Source organism: Dicentrarchus labrax, unplaced genomic scaffold, assembly GCF_905237075.1.
Source record: "Dicentrarchus labrax unplaced genomic scaffold, dlabrax2021, whole genome shotgun sequence".
Taxonomy (NCBI): domain Eukaryota; kingdom Metazoa; phylum Chordata; class Actinopteri; family Moronidae; genus Dicentrarchus; species Dicentrarchus labrax.
Window position 1 is genome coordinate 12,793,783 of NW_026136703.1, and position 20,135 is coordinate 12,813,917.

Consider the following 20,135-nt stretch of genomic DNA (forward strand, 5'->3'; position numbering starts at 1 on the left):
TGGTGTCACACACACATTCATCTTCACTGGCTTGAAGTTGTCTTGTGGATGTAAACTCATCAGTAAAGTGGCTGAGGAGATGTTATACATCAAGGTACATTTATTTTTCTTATTCTTGTAATTAAATACATAGTGTAAGTGCAAATAGTTAAAGAGTCCAGGGTCTAAAGAACTACAGAGTATAGTTGAACATAGTACAAAGTTGGACAGTTATTCAAACAAGCTAAATATCACCAGATACTCCTTGTCTTCATAGTAGTTGTACAACAGTACCTAAAACATGAGCGTGTGTATTGTTCCTTATGGTTATACAAAAGCAAAAACCCTACATTACCACATCTAAGACGCATATTGTTAAATTATTTTGTGCTTGGAAACACCAAAAGGAAATTTTTGATATTTATATATATTGACATTGACTGAGAGAAGCCCCGTCTGCTAACTCAAACATGAAGCAGTATTTAACATTGGCAGCAGAGCACGTCTGAGGGCATTTAGCTTTTTTGTGCCAAACCGTAAAGTTTGTGGCAAGCACTGCAAAGCAAAAATGTAGCGTGATTTAAAAACTGCACAAAATATATCAAATATTATTTACCCAAGGCTCGACTTCATGCACTTTATAATAAGCAACACAAAAAAAGTCAGTTTCTTTTTTTGTTTTCGAGTTGTGTACTTGTCTACCTAGAAACAGGATTATGTACGTGTGACTGTGTGTGTTAGTGTTTAGACTGCTATAGACAGGGTGAAGGCTTCTCCAGTGGATGCTTTTAGAGAACACCAAGATGACATAGCACTATGCCCCACAGATGACGACCAGGCTCTTCAACGGTGAGCAGGCTGCCTGACTGAGCTGGACTGGACTGTCAGCTTCACGGTGAGACAGACAGGTCTACTCCTCCTTCCTCTTGGCCCCGGGGATCTTCGCTTGGATCCTGTACAAAGAAAACAGGCTTTAATACATGTCCAACGAGATATTTATTCTAGATTTAGTGTTGCTTAACCATACGCTTGTGCTGTTTTTGTACTCTTTTTATGGCAGTCCATCGAACAAGTCAAGTGTTTCTAAAATTAGTAAATGGATGGTGGTCAGTCGAAGAATTGCATTTTTTTTTTTTTTTTTTGCTTTTAAACAACAGAACTTCAGTCCATTAATATGACCAGTTAAACATTTTGAAATGTTTCTACAGTGCTGAACTGCGCTTTATTCTGTGGAACATGTTAGCATCTGTAGCCTTTTTAAGCTTATTTTAAACAGACTCGACGGTCCAAACTGTTTATTAATTTGCTTACAAATGGGAAGGTTTGCTGAGCATAAATGCTCTTTTCAGCAACGCCCTATTCCACACCTTTACAGTTGCACAAATAAATACTAGTAAGCTGCCCAGTACAATCTGCAGTCTTGTCTGCTGGCCACTGAGCAGCATTACTGGAGGATTAAAGGTAATCAATCTTTCAGCTGATTGCTTTGGACACTGAAATGCAAAAAATGCTGTGTCCAATCATGACTAACAAAATTAGTAACAACTAAGTTAATTTTGTGCTGGAAGCTGCATTTATTCGTATATTGTACGTGAACTTTTTAAAAGAAATGGAAAACACTCACTTTCCCACCACAGAGTTGACCTGGGTCCGTATTAGTCCCACATATTGATCAATCTGTGCCTGAAAACCAAAGGAAAATGACAAGTGTAAATACAAGACAAAATTTCCCAAACTGGGCTTGACTTAAGTTAAAAAAAGAAGCTCAGATTCCTACCTGATGTTTCTCATAAACCACAGGCATGGTAAACATGGAGACGACAGCTGTAGAGGCATTGAGAAAGTAATGGTTAATGTTAAAGTATTCTGACCTACAGTGGGAATATGCCTACACAGGAACACGCTTGTGTCAGCAGGGCCCCCGACACTAATCTAATGTACACTGGAAAAGTAAACAGATACTGTACGTGTTCAACAGCAAAGTAAACGTTCACATTTAATTTGGTTAATTTGGTTGGTTGGTGTTAATTTGGTTCTGGTGTAGCGATAAGGACATGCTGTACTTCTCCATAATGACACACAGGATATAATGGAGCTTTGTTATGTATTCTGTTCATCAGGTCATCTGAGAATTATTGAACTTCTGACACAACAGCCTGAAATGCTGGAGTGTGTGTGAGTCAACAGCAGTGCTCGGAAGTTTGTTGCAGAGCTGAAAAAAGAGCCGGGTGAGAATCGGGATGACCTCACCTAGGATGAGCAGTGTCAGGCCGTTGAAGAGAGCGCCCACGTAGGTCAGCAGCCACATCAAAACAGCAAACTAAAATAGACACACACACACACACACACACACACACACACACACACACACACACACACAAAACATGTTTTAATCTTTGGACACAGATACTGTCATCCATTGCTAGTGATGTTTAAAAATAATAAGTGAGGCAAACCTTCAAGGAATCGACCAGATCTTGTACGAGGAACAGCCTGCGGAGCTCCTTCATACAGGTGTTGGTGTACAGCAGGATTTTGTCGGCATATTTGCTAATCTGGTCCTGGGATAGAGCGATTTCAATCTCCAGGTAGGATCTGGTAACACACACAAGGTCAGGAACACAGACAAGACTCTTCAGTAAACAAATGCCATACACGTTTTTAATAAAATCCATAAACCGTCTCATTCAACAGTCTTCTGTTACTCACTTGAAAGGATGTCCCTCATCGGTCTTCTGCACAGCCTGCAGCACAGACTTGTAGATCCTGAAGCTGATGGTGGCGGAGAGGGCTGCCAGGGCTAAGTAGGCTCCGACACTGACCACGCTGAACTGGGTCAGGGAGAAGAGGAGCAGAAGCACACTGCTGAACACGGCCCCCGACTGCTTCACATTCCTCCAGTAGAGCAGGTCAATCGCTGTGGGGTGGGGGAAGGACAGAAGGACAAACGGGGTTAGGAGGACCCACAACCAGCATGACCTGACCTCTCAATTTGTGACATGTAGGACCTGGGCATCCATGGCCGTATCCTTTTCAAAGTGGATTATGCTGCTGCGCGTTACACACCACACATTTGGGTCAAATATCTGGAAGCTGTTCACAACCTGACGTCCTCAGAGAGCTTCAGCTGTCACGTGATCCTGTTTTAACCCAGCTTCCTAACCTAGCTTTTCGTTAGGTTAGAGTGAGCTGTGGAGCTGAAGGTGTCTGAGTGACAGTTCGTCAGTTGAGTTTTTTTTTTTTTTAACACCTATATATAGAGCGGCCTTTGCTGAAGATAAAAGCTGACTCTCACTTGCCAGGTGAATGCCTCGGTCTGCACCGCCACACTCCGGACCAGTGGGACTTTGTATTTACATCTGACGTGTACTTATTGCCAGTGCCACCTGGTCCGGTCTCATACGTATACAAACATACATTCTAACAGGAAGAGGGAACCTTATTACACTGGAGGTACACCTGCACCGGCTGCCCTCAGAACAGAATTAATGATTGACCCAAAGCTCGGCGAAGGCAGCAGCAGAAATAGAAGCACTATCAGCAGTTCACAGATAACGGTTCAATGTGACCTGGCCAGACAAGCAGTTCTGTGGTCAGTGAAGACGGATGACGATGCTTCAATGCGGTCTCTCATTAATGCAGTGAAACACAATGATTCCTCAGAAAAGTCTCACTCATACAGGAACCAACATGCCTGCAGGCACTCGTACATCTTGCTGCACCATTTTCCTTCCATTTGAACATTTCCTCACTTCTCTGGGTGGTGGGGCCTGTAATTCAAAGCCACTAGCAAAGATGAGAGAGAAGTGAAAACTGAGGATTAGCCCAGTGTACCATTACAGCTCCAGAGCCCGACATGGTCCTCCGCTGGCAGTCGTCTGTGTCGGCTGGAAACATGGGCCCGTTTCCATGAGAACTGTCGGCTGCTTGTTTCACCTCTGAACTGAACCAGCCGCCTCCCCCACCACGATTGAGAATCTAACAGCACTACCAGGGTTTACTGTTCATCTGTTGGTACCGACATCTGGAAATCCTTCATGTTACACGGAGATACAAGCTGAACCGATACGTTAATGTAAAGTTAAGAAGAGAGAATTGCTGCTGTGGTCTCTTGGGTGTCTTACTCTTCCTCTCGGAGCTGTCCGCCAGCCTGCCCGCTCTAATTTTAGCCGTGGAGCTGTGAGCAGCATAGTGATGACGGCCATCTTTACTCTCCACTAAAAGGCATCTGTGGATGCCAAAAAGGCAGGCTAAACCTGGGTGGCAACAGTCATTGTGACTAAGTAAATCTCTGCTTCATATACACTAATTTCCTATACTGTAAAATAACCCATTTATAATCTGAATTTTCTTATCAGTAACCAGTAGTGACTTACAGTACCCATCAGCCCCCTGTCCCCCCCGCCTACTATCAAATCATAGCCACTACTCATTCAAAAACAGTAGGAACAGGATCCATGTGCCCGAGCTGCTTTACATGCACCACTCCCCACAGAAGCCATTGTTGCTGCCACTACTGACAAACTGTCCATGTGGCTAGTGATTTTAATGGAGATGCTCACACACACACACACACACACTCACACTCACACACACACAGAGGCAGGCAGGCAGGCACAGGTAGCACATACAGCAGCTGTAACAGCACACAGACACATCAACAACAGACAGCTCAGCCAGAGACAGGTGTTGACCGGCGACAGCGACTGCGCCTTGTGATGTGCTGCACAGACTGCACGCAGACCTAAAAGCTTTTTAACTAGTGCTGTAGAATGGTGTACTGACCTGCGGCTCCCATGGCTGAACAGGGAAAGAGGCAGCTGCTTTATCCACGGACAAAAGGAGAGCACTGAAGGGGGAGTCCCCCCCTGCACAGGAGGGGAGGGGCCACAGCCACACCAGCAAATCAGCATCCGCCTGCGCAGGGGGACTGAGGGAGGGGGGGAGGGGGGTGGACGGCGGACGTCTGTGGGGTGCGGTTGCCAAAGAATCACATTGCAATCCAACACACACACACACACACACACACACACACACACACACACACACACACACACACACACACACACACACTCTCTCTCTCTCTCTGTGAGCTCTTTTATGCTCAGGCTTTTAAGTACAGCCCTGCTGACACGTGACAAAGACTGCCAAGCAGCGACTCAAATAAAAGACAGTTTATCGAAAATAGAAAACGGAACCTTTATATATGTAAAGATTACATCATGTGACTTCAGCAGCTAAAGATGAGACAACCACTGTCGAACACAGAAAACTCCTATTCTCTGTAGCCATATTCTGCTGCTCCATTAAAACGCTTCGGCGCCAAGGATCTGCCGAGCACCTGCCTGATGCAGTTACCATAGTTACCGTGCTCCATTTTCTCCCCACCACTCACTGAGAGATGGAGAGAGGGAGGAAGGGAGGGGCCATAAGAGGAAAAGGGAGGGAGGGAGGGAGGGGAAAGAGCGTTCCTTTGGGAACAGAGAGAGATTCATTTGCTCTGAATCTGGGGAATCAGCAGCACATAATGTGTCTCCACTCCCCGACATATGAAGACAGCCTCTCCCTTTATTGTGGAGCACAAAAGGACAATGGCACGTTTAACATGAGGCCAGTTAGTCGTCAAGTCTGTCAGGAAAATGTTTTTTTAAAAACTGTGTATAAAGGACTTAAAATTGTCAACTCATAGTACCACATTACAAGTGTTTGAGTCTGATTTCTGATTAAAAATTTAAATAATAAAACTAATTTCTGCAGTGCAGCTTGTTTACACAAGATACCATCTGAGGTGATATCATAACATAATAACATAAACATAATTGTTTACATTCAATTAACCAACTTAATATTGATTTATAATGACCACAATACAAAAAAATCCAGTTTGTTTTTGAAGTAGCAAAAACTGCATGCCTTGTGTGCATGTGTGACGTTTTAATACAAAACACGCAGGATGTTGAATCAGAGGAATTGCTCTGTTTGTTAATGTCACTTTTGCCTCTGATATTCAACACATACACAAGCAAAACATAGCATATGGTTAACACGAGTGACAATGATTCCCCCTCCCCCTTTTCTGTAGTGAAACTAGTTTAGCCTGACCTCATTAAATCACTGAAGACATCCTTGTGGCCTCAAACAAGCCATCAGCCAGAGTGAGGAAACATGCAAAGAGACTTTCAGGAAGATTCAGAACTTGAGACTCAGACTTGGACTGCAGTGACTGGAACTTAGACTTAGGAATGATAATTTTATACTTGGGTGTTGCATTGCTAGTATAGACAGAGATATCTCATCAATCTGACATCTAGTCCAACAGAAACAAACAGCAGCAAAGTTGAAAACATTTTAAACCAAAATAACAATAAAAAAGTTATGTTTATAAAGCTCGATTCTCCTCTCAGACTTCACTATATCAAAAGATTTATGCATTATGAGTTATGTCCAAACATTTGACCTATTCCTCTCCTTCTGAGCAATCTCAAAGTCAAAGACAAACATCTGTAACATAACTAAATAAGGATTTGAAACAACAGCAAATTAAATCTTCCTAAAAGCAAAAAGTTGTGTAGACCAATAAATATGCAACATACAACGGCAGAGCTTCAAATATCTGACCTCTGTTCATGTATTTGAGAAACTACTACATTAAATCTGGTAAAAACTGCCATATTTATTACTCGTCTTCATCTTGTAATAGTGAGATTTTGTGACACATTATACCATTTGTTAAAGAATGTAGATTAACTTGATTAATAAAGGTGGCCACTTAATTATGAGCCACTAATAAAGTGTACACGGTAGTGTAGTAGTACAATTTGACCTATAGCATACATTAGAAAAGCTATTGCCATTTGTGTGTCATCTTGAGTCCTGTAAGAGTTTATTTTTAATTAATCAGAGAAGCGTAACTTAATTTTGGATATGTCTGCATTGCTGTTTGGTCATTCTTGAGTGGCGTGGTGGCAGTGAGTCGGTACTGTGCATGTGCAATGAGCATGACTAAACATAAAAATGTCTACAGCTTCAAGGTGATGTGCAAACATTCAACAGAAACAGAAAGTAAAGCTGCTCAGTTTCATCCTGTGCTGTGCTAACTGTATCAGCTTAATTTGATGCGTTCCTAATGTTGTGTACAGATCCCATCAGATATTGTGTTGCACAGTCTCAGACTGTCATTTTGGCCAAATGAAACAGATAGTGACTCAGTAGAATAATGACAAATGGGGGTTTGTCATCAGGGTTATTTTTAACAAGCTGCGCATCCACAGTCAGTGACTATTACGTCTCTGCTGGGATACAATAAGCGGACCAGTCTATTGCATTTTCACTGCTGAGCCAAATCTAAAAAGATTGCAGATTATAAACCACAACCAGTGTGGAAGAAGGGACGCCATTTTCTCTCTTGGCCCCCGTCTACGAGCCCCCTCCATGCTATGGAAACAGACAGACGGAGGACGCTCTTCTCCGGCCCGGTCTCTGCAAGGTGCCATGGCAGCAGAGGAGATAGGGCTGATGTAATCAGGATGGGTGTGCCCTGGTTACCATGGAGACAGTCTGTCACTGCCGTCCGGATGCTCGGTCAGCCTCGTTACACAAAAAATAGAGCATACGCCATATAAAAACCAGCTCCCCTGCACAGTGACAAAATGGGGAGGGTGATAACAATGACACGCCTTAGTCCACTGGCATCCATGTTAACACGCACCCAAAACAGATGGCTCCCAGCATGCTGGTGTGTATACACTTATTTTCCATAACACCCACCAGCGTCTCTCACCCCTCTCCTCTTTGTTAATTTTTTTTTTTGGACGCACACACATGCAGCAGAAAGAAGCTGTCATCAGGGCGTGTCCATTTGAAAGGGGGTGCAGGTAAACGCCGCTGTTTGATTCCCCAACACTTAACAAATACAGTTGCACAAATTTACACATGCAAATCACACATACACACACGCAAGGATACAGGCCCATAGTGTCATTAACAATGAAACTACATGCAGAGATAACAGTCCATCTCTCACAGCCACAAAACACAGACAAACTGATGAGTAAATCACAGTAAACACATCAGTACCCTGGCCCTTCCAGCTGCTCCAGGAGCTTTCCTTCTTGGTCACGTCTGCAGTGGCCTGCATGCTGGTGATCAGTTATGTCCCTGTTCTCTTTCTCTTTGTGGTTGTTTTCTTCTTTGTCTCCCTCTTCGGTAGCACCGACTCACTCACTCATCCCAGAAAGGCATGAATGGTCGAAAAAGGATGCGGAGATGACAGAGAGGGAGGAAGGGAGGGAGGGAGGAAAGGTTTCCTAGGTGCTGCCGGCTCGCGGAGCACACAGACTGATGCTGTGGAGCGGCGCTGGCTAGAACAGAAGGAGCAGGAAAGTGCGTATGTGTGTATGTGTCTGTGTGCGTGTGCTGGGGATGGGGGGGGGAGGGGGGGTCAAATTGTAAACAGCATACCACAGTTGCTGCTGCAGCAAACCATCCATGCAATGATTAAGAGCCTAAGGGGGTGAGAGGGTGGGTGGTGATCATTGGAGGCTCAGCTTTTTTCTGGAAAGGGACGGTGCACTAGCTTTCACAATAAAAGCCTTAAAAGAACCTCAGAACACACTGGTAAAAGTGGGGTTACAAGCAGTGGGAGGGTTATCCCACATACGCTTTGATGAGACACCAAAGCATTGTCATATACCTCCTAGCATGCCGCTGTAGCTTCTTAACACAACCAACCATATTTATTGATGCAATTTGTAATACAGGCAACAAATATGACATGTAACCACATTCTGTGCAACCTAAAAGAAGAACGGCAGTCATTGCAGTAGTCTAATGCCATGCTGCACACCAGACAGGGTGCAATAGCAATGTTTTCTACAGGTTGAAAATAGCTGGACTTGAGACAACGTTGCTAAGGAAATAAACATGGCAAACATCCAGTTCTGTTGTTCTTCATTTGCACAGAACAATATTTAAGGTTGTAGCCGGATATACAAATAGCTGTTTTCCACTATGACTCACTGGTAATTGAAGAGACAAAGTGCTTATTCTTTAATAATTCATAACGAGAGACAGTGAGCCTTACAGCACAATGCTCCTTGTTTAGCGCCCCCAGGATGTGTTTGTGCTTTACAATTTCCTCCCCAGACTGTATGTGACTAAAAAAGCAACGTAGGATGCTTTAAAGCACAGTGCAACAGAAACAGCACTGTCATTGTGGCGTCAGCACTGAGCACAAAACAATTCCCTCATAGTTTAGGGCTAACATCTTTTTTCAATCCCATCAAAGCTGTTCGTCCCCCCCCGTCACCTCCCCTGCAGACAGCCACACCTCACACCTTCTGCTCACTGCAGCCATGACAGACTTCAATGCCAATACCAAGGGGAAAGAAATAAAAAAAAAAACAGATTTCTCTGAACCAGACTGAACACGCTCCCCGAATCACTGTTGCTATGGCAACTGGCGTGATAGTGCACCCACGGATGAAAACAATATCTGCTGGTCTCCGACAGAGAAGTAATGACAAAGGTGCACTGCGCCCTCTAGTGGTGGAGAAAAAAACACACGTGACCTGGATTTTAGCATTTCCAGAACCTTCTTACAGTCAGAGTAAACAAAACAAGGAGAGCCTCTTTTATTAGCTTTTAAACACAGCTCGTAATGTTAGACATTTCAAATTTGTAACTGTTTATCGGACTCGCTCAGCGTATTCTGTTGGACCAGAATGCATCAGTAGCTGTGAATTTCTGGAAATCCATGCACCTGTCTCTTTGGAGGCCACAGAAGAGCCAAGACCCCATCAACATTCATACAGATGTGGTATTTTCAGCTGTGTAACGATGCAAAATGCAAGAGGAAGCCTTCAAAGCCCCTAAGTAGAAGTGTGCCCCAGTTTTGACATCATAGCATTATATAAACCCACTGTTTACAAGGACAGAGAGAACAACCAATAGAAGTCAAAATACCAACATCAAACGTGCAGCTTAGACGGCATTTTATCCTGGTGGCTGCGGCTGGCATGTCTGACTTATCTAATCACAGGACGTTAAAGAGTGATGTAAGGAGCCAGATGCAGTCAAGATGCATTGATGAGTTATTTTTCTCAACATCTGCAATTCACTTATTTGTGCTGTTGTCACTGAAAGCAGAGAGTAACGTTTACAGGTTAGACGGTGTAGCTGTTCAGTTTCAGGCGTCATGCATTGCCATAAAATGTAATCAATGCATCCTCACTCTTGTGTTTTTCCATCAAATGTACCACCAGGGGGAAGCAGACCTCAGCAAAATAAGACACAAGCACTTCTCACCCACCCCTTGCAGACACACACACACACACACACACACACACACACACACTCACACACTCAACAGTGGTACGTCCTATTTCTCCCAGCAATCCTGTTTACTTTCCTGGCCTTGTCAACAAAACAATGTCAAAGCACACCATGCAGGTAGCAACCAGGAGGTAAACAAACGCGTTAGTGATGCGATTAGAGGAGTTTATGTCTCTAGATACAATGGGGAAGGTTTTGAACATAAATGCACATGCGTTAGCTCTCGTTCGGGCATGAAGACACACATCAGCACCCACCTACCACGCTACCTGTTCCACAAGCTGACAGCACTATTTCTGGAAAGCCAGTACTCAAGATAGTAGCTTATAAGCGGAGGTGAAACAACTGCAACAATGAAAAGATTACAGACATGTTTTGTGAAATCCTATTACTTCTACAAAGAGGCAGTAACAATATATATTCTTACATTTTAATGCTGAGGTGAAAACCCCAAATTCTGGGTAAAAGAGACAATCAAGATTTAAGACTGACCTTTTTGTTTATTAAAGCCAACGAAGACTGAGACAGCAGGTTTTCCTAGGTCTCCTTGGCCCTCACTGGTGTGCTTGTGCATGTCATCCTGGTGGGGCCTCTCTGATCGCACCTCTGGGGGAACGGCAGCAGTGGGGGGCTTGGGCTTAGTGGGGCGATCCTCCTCTGTTTTCACTGGGGTCTTAACCTTTTCTGTGATCAAGGGCTCAGCCGGCACCGCCTCAGCCGGACTGCGGGGAGGGACAGTGCTGGGAACTAGAGGAGAGGGAGGACTGGCTCCCGGTTTGGGGCTACTGAAGCCCTGCTCTCTCTTTGGGCTCTCTTCAGACGCAGACTCAATGAAGAGATCGCTGTCAAGCTCTGCCTCTCTCTCCTCCCTCAGAATGCTGTAGGCTGTGGGTGGAGCGTGGTTGCCAGCCAGGCCAAAACCACCCTTGGCGACTGGGGGATTGTCAAAGGGGTTGTTAGGCTGGCTGAAAGTGCCCTTGCTTTTAGGCGGCTGGGCAAATGGGTTGCTACTGGCCTTTGGAGGCTCCTCAGACACCAGCTCGATCTCTGAGTCTCCAGACTCTGCGCTGCTGCCATCCTGCTCCCTGCTGCCGGCCTGTGTGCTTGGAGTGCTTTTGGAAGCTGCAGGCTTCACTGCGTCAGCCTTGAACATGTCATGTGAAGAGAATTCTTTTTCTGCTCACAAAGAAATGCAGAGAGAAGATGGCATTAGTCTTCATTCACATTACAAATCCAGACATACAATAAGAAATAAATAACAAAATCCTCCTGTTGCTAATGAAATGTTGACTTCATGAGCAATAAAACTCACTCAGGGGTTTTCCTCTTACAACCTTACTTAGTCTGGTTTTGTGGAGTAGCTTGTGGTGGCTAATATTAGCTAATGTTAACAAACTTGAGATCGTTATTGTTGTATTACTGCCACTACTTCTCTACAAGTGCTGACTTTATTGCCATCCATTATGGCATCCACATCATCTACATGAACTATACCTTTTTGAGTTTCTGAATTGATCTTCCAGAAACTGTACTACAATATATTCTGATATATGAAATTATTCCATGATTTTATAAACTTTACCCCTTCCCATATTTGCCCATGTGACAGGTGTGTGTGTGTGTGTGTGCGCGCGCTGTGCCTACGTGTTGGTGAAGCATTGGGAGTCGAAGCTGGGCTGTCGTCCTCTGGCTCTGATAGCGTCACAGTGGGAACCCCCTGTAAGCCCACACTGAGGACGTTTTCACGCTCAGACACACTGACTGGAGGGGCTTGTTTCTGCGGCTCGGTCTTGGCAGTTGGAGGCTGGGACTCGGTCAAGGTGATCTTCACTGGGCTGGCCGTCTGCGGGGTGCCACCAAGGTTTCGGTAGGAGCGGTAGTCTGTCAGCTCTTCATCAGATGGCTCCTCCACATAGGGGAAAGAGTGAGAGCCCAGTGCTGGACCTAGGTTTTCCTCTTCCTCCTCGTCATCCTCGTCTCGTCCAGGGTTTTTATCTATGTAGCTGCCCAATGAGTCATGACCACTTGAGCCTGTGTCCACCAGGCTGTGCAGAGCCTCCTGTCGCTGGTCATGACGCTCATCCCCGTGGCTGATGTCCATGTAGTTGTAGGATTCTGTCTTATCTGAGCTGAACAGAGATTTTGGCATGTCATCAGCCAGGTCGGAAGTCATCTTGGTGTTGGAGCTGAAACTATATGTGCCGCTGGAGAACTGATCCAGGGCAGAGGAAGCAGAGGAGGGCTTGGATGGTTTCAGGTCGTCCGACAAGTAGGAGGCTTCTCGACCCGATGTGAAGCTCTGATTTGACAGCAGGGAGGTGTACACATCCCCGTCATCATTCATGGGCTTCCTAAACAGGCCAGACATGGTATCATCTGCAGCGATTGACAGGAAGAGAGAGAACAGAAATTCAATGAGGTTACACGCACACAAAAAACTGATGAGGAAGAATGACAGCACTCTCTGTGTCACACGATCATGAGCTGTTTGATTAATGAAAACATCTAGTTAAACAAGGCTATGCTTCAGCTGGCACTGCTGCCAGGGAGAGGGGCTGTGGCACTGTGAGAGCAGCACAGTCAGACTGGGTGCTCGGCTGTGAAGATCAGTGAGGCAGCAGTAACAGAGGGTACTTGTACCCGGTGTGGGACAAAGGGGGATTGTTCAGACCCCAAAAAACCACAGAGCCACAACCAGAGTCTGTTCTAAATCATGCAAGCAAATGGCTTTCTCTAGTCACATCTCTGCTCTGTAATCACTAATTCGGCGCCTCCCCTGACAAATTAGTTTCATGAAAATGAACACACACACATAAGATATGAACAGTATACTGTATGTGCAAGCTAGCGTCTCCAAATTTTAAATAGCTTAAGCTTCTCAAGGCTAGGTTGACAAAACTGTTCAATGATACATGTATAAAATAAATATTTCAATCGCTGCACTTGCTGCATCCTAGTATTCAGCACACACAAGTGAAATAATTACAGTGATACAATCGTAGTGTTAACAGTGTTTTCAACTCCTATCAAGAATTCAAAACTAACAGAGAGCTGTGACTTGTGTGTGTGCTCTGCTGTAAAATATCACTCTCACTGAGTAATTTGTTACAGTGCTGCGGGGAAACGTTAAGGATGCTCGTGTTACATATGACTTGCAAAACAGGAAGTGATGGACTTGATAGGGGTGTTATTTTAGATCATTAGGTCAGAAGTCAAGGTCAAGTATTCCAGTCTTCCAGTCAGGCAACTCGGCCAATAAACACACACTGCCTCCTGTTCATACATAAATACAACACGAGCATAAACACAGTACTCACACACAAACATACGTTATACATTACCACCCATCTGATGCTAATGTTTTTGTTATGGTGTGTACAAGTCAGAGTTTATAGTTCCACAAACAGTGCTCCTCCTCCTACTCTCTAGCCCTGCTGCTCCCAGGGCAGTGGTGGTACTATAAATAGCCTGGGTCCAGCTGCTGGGCTGGATGAGGGGGGAAGATTTAAAATAGCAGCCTTGGGGTTAGCTCTGGAGGATGCAAACTGACTGACAGAAGGCCCAACAGGTCAGGACGTCCCGTCCCTCCCTTTGCTTCCTCTAAAAAGCCCCACCATCCTTCCCTTCTGCTGTCCTTCCTACTGCAGCTCCCTCGGCCATTAACAATACATCATACTGTACAATGGCATAAACACCACACACCCATGCTGGGACACAGGGGGAGGGGTGATGTGACACAGAGGAAAAGCAAAGCAGGCCCAGACACTCTTGAGCTTCACATTATTTTGTATTTAACAGACTGAAATGTCTTGTGGAGCAACACCTGGACTGCCTGTGGGTTTATGGAACATAGTTGAGCACAGCTGTTGATGCCATGTTCAGTTCAGTGACATGAATGCCCTTGATGTACTGCTAAAGCAAACCAATGTATAATCCTCTTACTGTACTATCATCGTATAGGTCCCATCAGCCATCACCCTGGCAACAACATCATAATCTAACACTCAATGACTCACTGTACAACTGTGCAGATGTGGGAAGCACTCAGAGCCACTACAAACTGTGAAGAGAGGTGATCTCTGGAGCTGTGAACTGGTAATCCTGTTGACTGTAGGCAACACCCCCTCCCTCTCTCTCTATCAACCCATTCTACGTAACAACACAGATAAACTCACCAGCAGTTGCATAAGGCATCTGCAATAATTAAGACGCTTGTCTTTAACTGAGCAGCTACTTGATAAAGTTGGTGTGTGGAGATTGAGGGCATTTTGAATGTGCTGATATGGCATAGCACCCAGACACTGGGGAAAAAAACCCTCAAGGCTGAAACAAATGCTTTGCTGCGCTCAGATGGGATTGGACGTGACAACAGAGGAATTCTCCACTCACACTGTAGCCACACAACATAATCATGTCACTGAAAGGATGGTGTAGTTAAATAAGTCCTGGTGGAAATGCTGTGAAGGGGCAGTCCTTTTGTTGTCCTCTGTGCAGCCAGCGCGGCTCCGAAACTAATGCAGCCTGACAATCTGTACTATGCCAAGGCATGGGCTCCTAATCATCAGGCTACGGACAAAAACATGTGAGCACAGACAATATCAAAGAGTTGCAAAATGAATATATTACCACTTTGAAATTAAGGGTTTACTGAGCTGCATGTGGGACTCAGTACACTGCAAGGTTCACGCCATTGAAGACACTTACTGATCCACTGCAGTCATCCAGTGTGGAATTAAATGGATAAATTAATTTGAATAATTGAAAGGGATTTTAAAACCGATTAAGGTGATGCACAGTGAAATTTCACCTGTGTTTGCTAGTCTCGTTTTCTCGCTTCACGCAGGCAGCAGTCCAGTGCACAGACAGAGGAGATGCTGCTGGTTCACAACAACAAGTCTGTGTCGTCCAAGCACAGAGCATCATTCATTACAAAAGTAATTCATCTTTACTTTTAAACGTCTGTTACTCTACTGCACTGTGACTCCATTATTCCATCTGTGACCCTCTGGACTGTGGTGTTACCTTTCATGAGATCTCTTTCACTCCATGACCTTGTGGAAACCAATCCATCAAGACGCTTTCTGTGCTCTTCTTTCAAAGCCATCTGTGCCTTTAAATAATGTACTGTAGCTTATATTATATGTCCGCTATATAAACTGTCCTGTTTACTGGGAACTGTTTAAAAGATAAAAACAGAAGTAGATTTCGTAAACATGGATGATGCACAAAGACGTGGCTGTGTACATATTATGAAACGTTTACTTATTTATGTTACACTTACTTGCAATAATATATGATAATGTATGTAAATAATATTCTTAATAATCAAACTGATGTTGACAATAAAACTAACTTATGAAGAACTTTTAGTAGTTCACTTTTATTATTAATCAACAAAACTGAATCACAGTGATTCACCATACGATTCTATTGGAGGGTGGTAGCCTGCCAGATTTGTTTATTAAGTCCCTTACTTAATGTATTTGTCACAGTTTAACTGAAGTACCGCTCTGACTCTTAATAGTCTCTGTATTTAAAAGCTTTGGTTCTAACTTTTCTGTTCATAATGTATTCCTTGGCTGAACAAATACATGAATACTAGTCACTAACTATCCCACTTTAATGTTGGTGAAGAAGTACATAATGGAGAGCACAAAGAAGGTCTATACTAAGAGCTGAGGTACCACAAAACTACTAGCAGGAGTCGATTGGGGAACAGCTGTGCTGAGGGATTCAACTGTTCTGAGATGCATTGATCCAAGACAATGAGGACATGCAATTACTGTAAGAAACATCAGTGTATCCACCACTCTTCAAAAAAAAAATCACTGAACGCCACACAGGATAAATGTTGTTGTTCCAGCAGCCTTTGTCAAAGATAAATCAATGTAGAGCCAGTTTAAATAAAAGCTAATCTGTCCCCATTCAGATTCTGAAGCCGCGGTACGTACAGTACCTGTTTTCCACTGTATTGATCGTATTTTTCTTGCTTGGATAGAGCTTTATGGATGAATGGAGAGGATGTGGGAGGAAGTGTCTGCAAGCTGTCTGCTTTGGGTCAAAGCTGTCAATTCAGTGTGACTTTGGATTGGCATTTCACTTTCATTGTGCATACAGATTTTGGCATTATGGAGTACAGACGCTGGCAGGAAGGTGCAGGCTACAATAACCTACAAACAATTTTGATGGACTACGCTGTTTTAAGTGTCTCTGCTGATAGTAGCTCTAATCCCCTGAGCTCAGGGATTACTCTGTGCCCACAGGCTGGAGAGCTGGACAGAGGCATCAGGATCGTAAACATAGCGTCATATTTCACATGTTGGCCATTAATTGTTTTCAGGGTAAACACAGGGGATCAAAGTATGTGAGAAATTATGATTTATAGATGTGATGATAGCAGTAATGCTTTGTTACTGTCCCCTGCAGTGGATATTTTTTGGCTTGGTCTGTCATGCTTTTATCTGTCCTTTTATCCCTCAGCATTAGCTAATTGCTCCTGGAGACAGATGAAGATGAATGAGATTGGAAACCTGGCAGGTAACGCACAGGATGAGCACTTAGGATCCAATCATTCGGGAGAGCAGACACAGTAGTATATATTGTACACACTTTAAGCTCTATTTAATTATGTAAGGTGCTAGGACAACACATTTTTAACCACAAGCTAATGGAAGTAGACCCTGGCTCACATCGGGAGCTGCTCTGCTGACCACTGACATCTGGAAGATACTGAATAAAAAGGTGAAGGAAGAAATGACAGTTCTTTGTATTTCCAGTTTCTCCCCCTGACAGTCTAGCCGTATGAACTATCGGCCTTCTCATCACAGCCTCGCCTCTCTTGCCATTAAGCTGCCCCCCCCCCCCCGCCTCCTCCTCCTCCTCCTCCTCCTCCTCCACCCCTGTATTATCTTGCATCTTTATCATCCAGTCTGAAAAGACGTAGCACTGCTTGCCCCCCTGGGAACAGGAGCAGAGCTCTCACCAGCTAAAGGCACAAATGCACTGTGCTGGCTTATGCAGTCCAGCCGAGTCCACTAAGTGCTTTCTCTACCCGAAAGATATGGGAAAGACCGAGCCAGACATATGCTGTCTCATCCTTGCCACTGATGATATGCTGAAACAGAGAAAGACTTGAGTCTAATCCGCCTTTCTTCTCTTTCTCATGACTGATGCACTTTGTCAGAACATGATAAAGTGACCATTATATTGCACTGTAATGAGCTACAAAGAGCTCGTTGGAAAAAGGATGATGTCAAAATGAGGTGCCACTGTTTGTGTACAACATGCACTTAGTTGTTGTTTTTTTCTATGCCAGAGAGCAGGGGAGGCTAGCAGATACACCATGAGCTAAAAACAAACTCGACTCTGGGATTTTCACAGCACACTTAGAACTGTCATGATGCAGCAATATCTTCCAAAACTTTCTTTCTCAGGATGGGAAAACTTTTGATGTTGAAAGAGGCTATAATACACTGTACTCTCTGTGATCTAAGGCTAGGGTTCTGCCCTGTGGTAATTTAATACAGCTGAAATCAGCATTATCGGCGTCCTGTGGGTAGATCACTGTTGTGAACAAGATTTAGGACAGGCATGGATCGATTACTTAGCGAGGCAATTCTAGACATCTTGAAGAGCTACTATTTCACAGTTCGTACTCTTCAAAGGCCAAACTTCTTATTTGGCCTGAGTAAAAAAATCTTTAAGTTTCTTAAACTTAAACTGTTATAAGAGACGGAAGGTGTGTTTAAGAGGGTGTTATTGTGTTGGGAGTGAATATGTCTTTGACAATGATCAGAACAGACTATAACATGCCTGGTCAAGAGGAAAATGTCCACTCTGCCCTGCTAGATGTGATGAGATCTGCACTGTTCCCACCAAGAACATAAGTGACAGAGTGGATTACTTCAGTGGTATGGACATTGGCTGGAGTCATAGCAATATGAGACCGCCATCCTTTCCTCTTTAAGGCATCAAAACATAATCTGTGTTTGTGTACAAGTTTGAGCTTGTCTGGCACTGCTTTGTTTGTTTTGTTTTTTGGTAGAAAGCGAGGCCAAACATTGACTAGACAGTTTATCATTTAACATATTTTACAGTTGGTCTGCTTCAAGAGGATAATTTTTTGACTTTCCTAGGTTATGTAAATTTTGCAATGCCTTTTTTCTATTGCAACATTTTTAGCTTTAAATATTAAAGTTCTACTTTAATGCCAAATTCTGTGCTTTTTAACGGATTAAAGTCTAATTTATTCAAAGCATTTAATAATGCACTGTACTTAACGGATATACAAAAAAAAAAGACATGTTTTATCTCTATTTCTTGTTTTGGAGCAGCAGCAGAGAGCAAAATGAGAAAGGCCTGAGCACCAAAGAGAGGAAACTAGGCGGTGTTTTCTTTTTCTTTTTTTTTTTTTTTCAAACATCATCTCATGAATTTTTCAGTGAATTCGTGAATGAAAGTGCAGGGCTCTAGTTTTGCTCGCCAAGCGAATAGTGAGCCCTGCTCCTTCAGGATTAAAAATAGCAGCATGAGTCGAGCTGTGCTGAAGAGAGTGACGGACTAAGAACTGAGGTCTGCATGATGTTCCCACAAAAACACTGCCTCCAGCATCCAGCATTGTAACTATATCATCAACAGTATACCAGAACAGGAATGTGGGAATCCTGTCATCATACAGGCTACTTGTTACAACAGGACTGGTTAAATCTTTTGGTTAAGTCTGCTGATAAACTGTAGGATTTTAATTATTTTCTACCCAGTGCAAGCTAGAGCTTAGACCTGTAATCTATGTATCATCCCTCAACCTCACCATATCCAGAATGCAGGTGTTTTATTATATTTGCCTACATGTGTGAACGTACATAGGCCATTCAAAGTTCAACAGGCTATCTCTTACTGCTGCATCCTCTCTACAGACAATGGATCATATTGGATGTTTCATAACTACATAAAAGGATAAAGCTGGGATCAAGTGTGACTGAGTTTTGAAGATGTCTCATCCGACTCCCTTCCACACCACTCTTGTGCCAGCTGATTTACTAGCAACCTATACTCGCTAGCATCTTTGTTTCTGTGTTTTCAAGCCCAGAAGTTTTAACTCAGCCGCCAGACAGGCCGTCTGTCGTAACGCTAGATCTGTGACAAAATACCCTGTCTGTCTCTCTCTCTCTCTCTCTCTCGCTGTATTTACACCTAAACGCCGATGTGTGTGTGTATAATAATAGCTGACAAACATTGAACCAAACGTGGCTGAAAAACACTACAAATTGGTCAAATATCGAGACTTAAATTGCGATAAACTGCCCGCTTTACCTGTAGATGCAGTTTCCATAGCAACGGGAGGCCTTTTCCCGTCGTCCTGGAAAGGATGAAATTGTTGATCCAGGTCGCCCGACACCTCGCCACCTCTCGGCTTAAATTCGTCACGTAACTCGCCGAAACGGGTCGGTGTGTTCCCAAAGAGGCCGTTCCTCTCATAGTCATCCCCAAACCACCTCCCCTCCGAGCCTAGCTCCTCACCGGGCTGAGCAGACATGCTTATTTTTTATTTCTTTTTTTCTTCCTGTTATCGGACACAAGATAAACTGGCTACCAGGCTTCTTCTTCTTCTTCTTTTACCGTGTACCGGGGGGCTGTGCTGTGGACGAGCGGTGGCAACCCTCTGCGCTAGGACAGGAGACGGAGACAGACACACAACAATGCAGCTCCGGGCTGGCGTCTGTCAACTGAGTCTGTGGGGTTTGTAGACGCCACAGATGAGGCAGGCGGGCGGTCGGTCGGTCGGTCGGTCGCGGAGCAAGAGGAAGAGGAGTGAGGGGTTGATT

At 44.1% G+C, this 20,135-nt stretch overlaps 1 protein-coding gene across 3 annotated transcripts; it reads right to left on the minus strand.

The window, feature by feature from the left end:
* Positions 1-82: 82 nt before the first annotated feature.
* Positions 83-20,078, minus strand: rtn1a (reticulon 1a). 3 transcript variants are annotated; one of them, XM_051381214.1, is made up of 9 exons: positions 19,624-20,078; positions 11,956-12,687; positions 10,804-11,487; positions 2,689-2,896; positions 2,436-2,574; positions 2,230-2,299; positions 1,757-1,803; positions 1,604-1,662; positions 83-932 (listed from the first exon to the last, which is right to left on the minus strand). In XM_051381214.1, exons 1-9 carry the CDS (start codon positions 19,844-19,846, stop codon positions 890-892), a joined length of 2,205 nt encoding a protein of 734 aa, XP_051237174.1. In that variant the 5' UTR covers positions 19,847-20,078; the 3' UTR covers positions 83-889. The 3 variants fall into 3 exon arrangements, with proteins under 3 accessions (XP_051237174.1, XP_051237182.1, XP_051237187.1); XM_051381222.1 differs by lacking the exons at positions 10,804-11,487; positions 11,956-12,687; positions 19,624-20,078 and adding an exon at positions 8,056-8,381; XM_051381227.1 differs by lacking the exons at positions 10,804-11,487; positions 11,956-12,687; positions 19,624-20,078 and adding an exon at positions 4,765-4,875.
* Positions 20,079-20,135: the final 57 nt, after the last annotated feature.

Coding starts and splice junctions, on each gene's coding strand:
- rtn1a (XM_051381214.1), bottom strand. CDS start 19,846: ATGTCTGCTCAGCCCGGTGAGGAGCTAGGCTCGGAGGGGAGGTGGTTT. Junction 1,663..1,756: donor TGGTTTATGAGAAACATCAG/GTAGGAATCTGA, acceptor TTTGGTTTTCAG/GCACAGATTGATCAATATGT. Junction 933..1,603: donor GTCAACTCTGTGGTGGGAAA/GTGAGTGTTTTC, acceptor TTCTTTGTACAG/GATCCAAGCGAAGATCCCCG.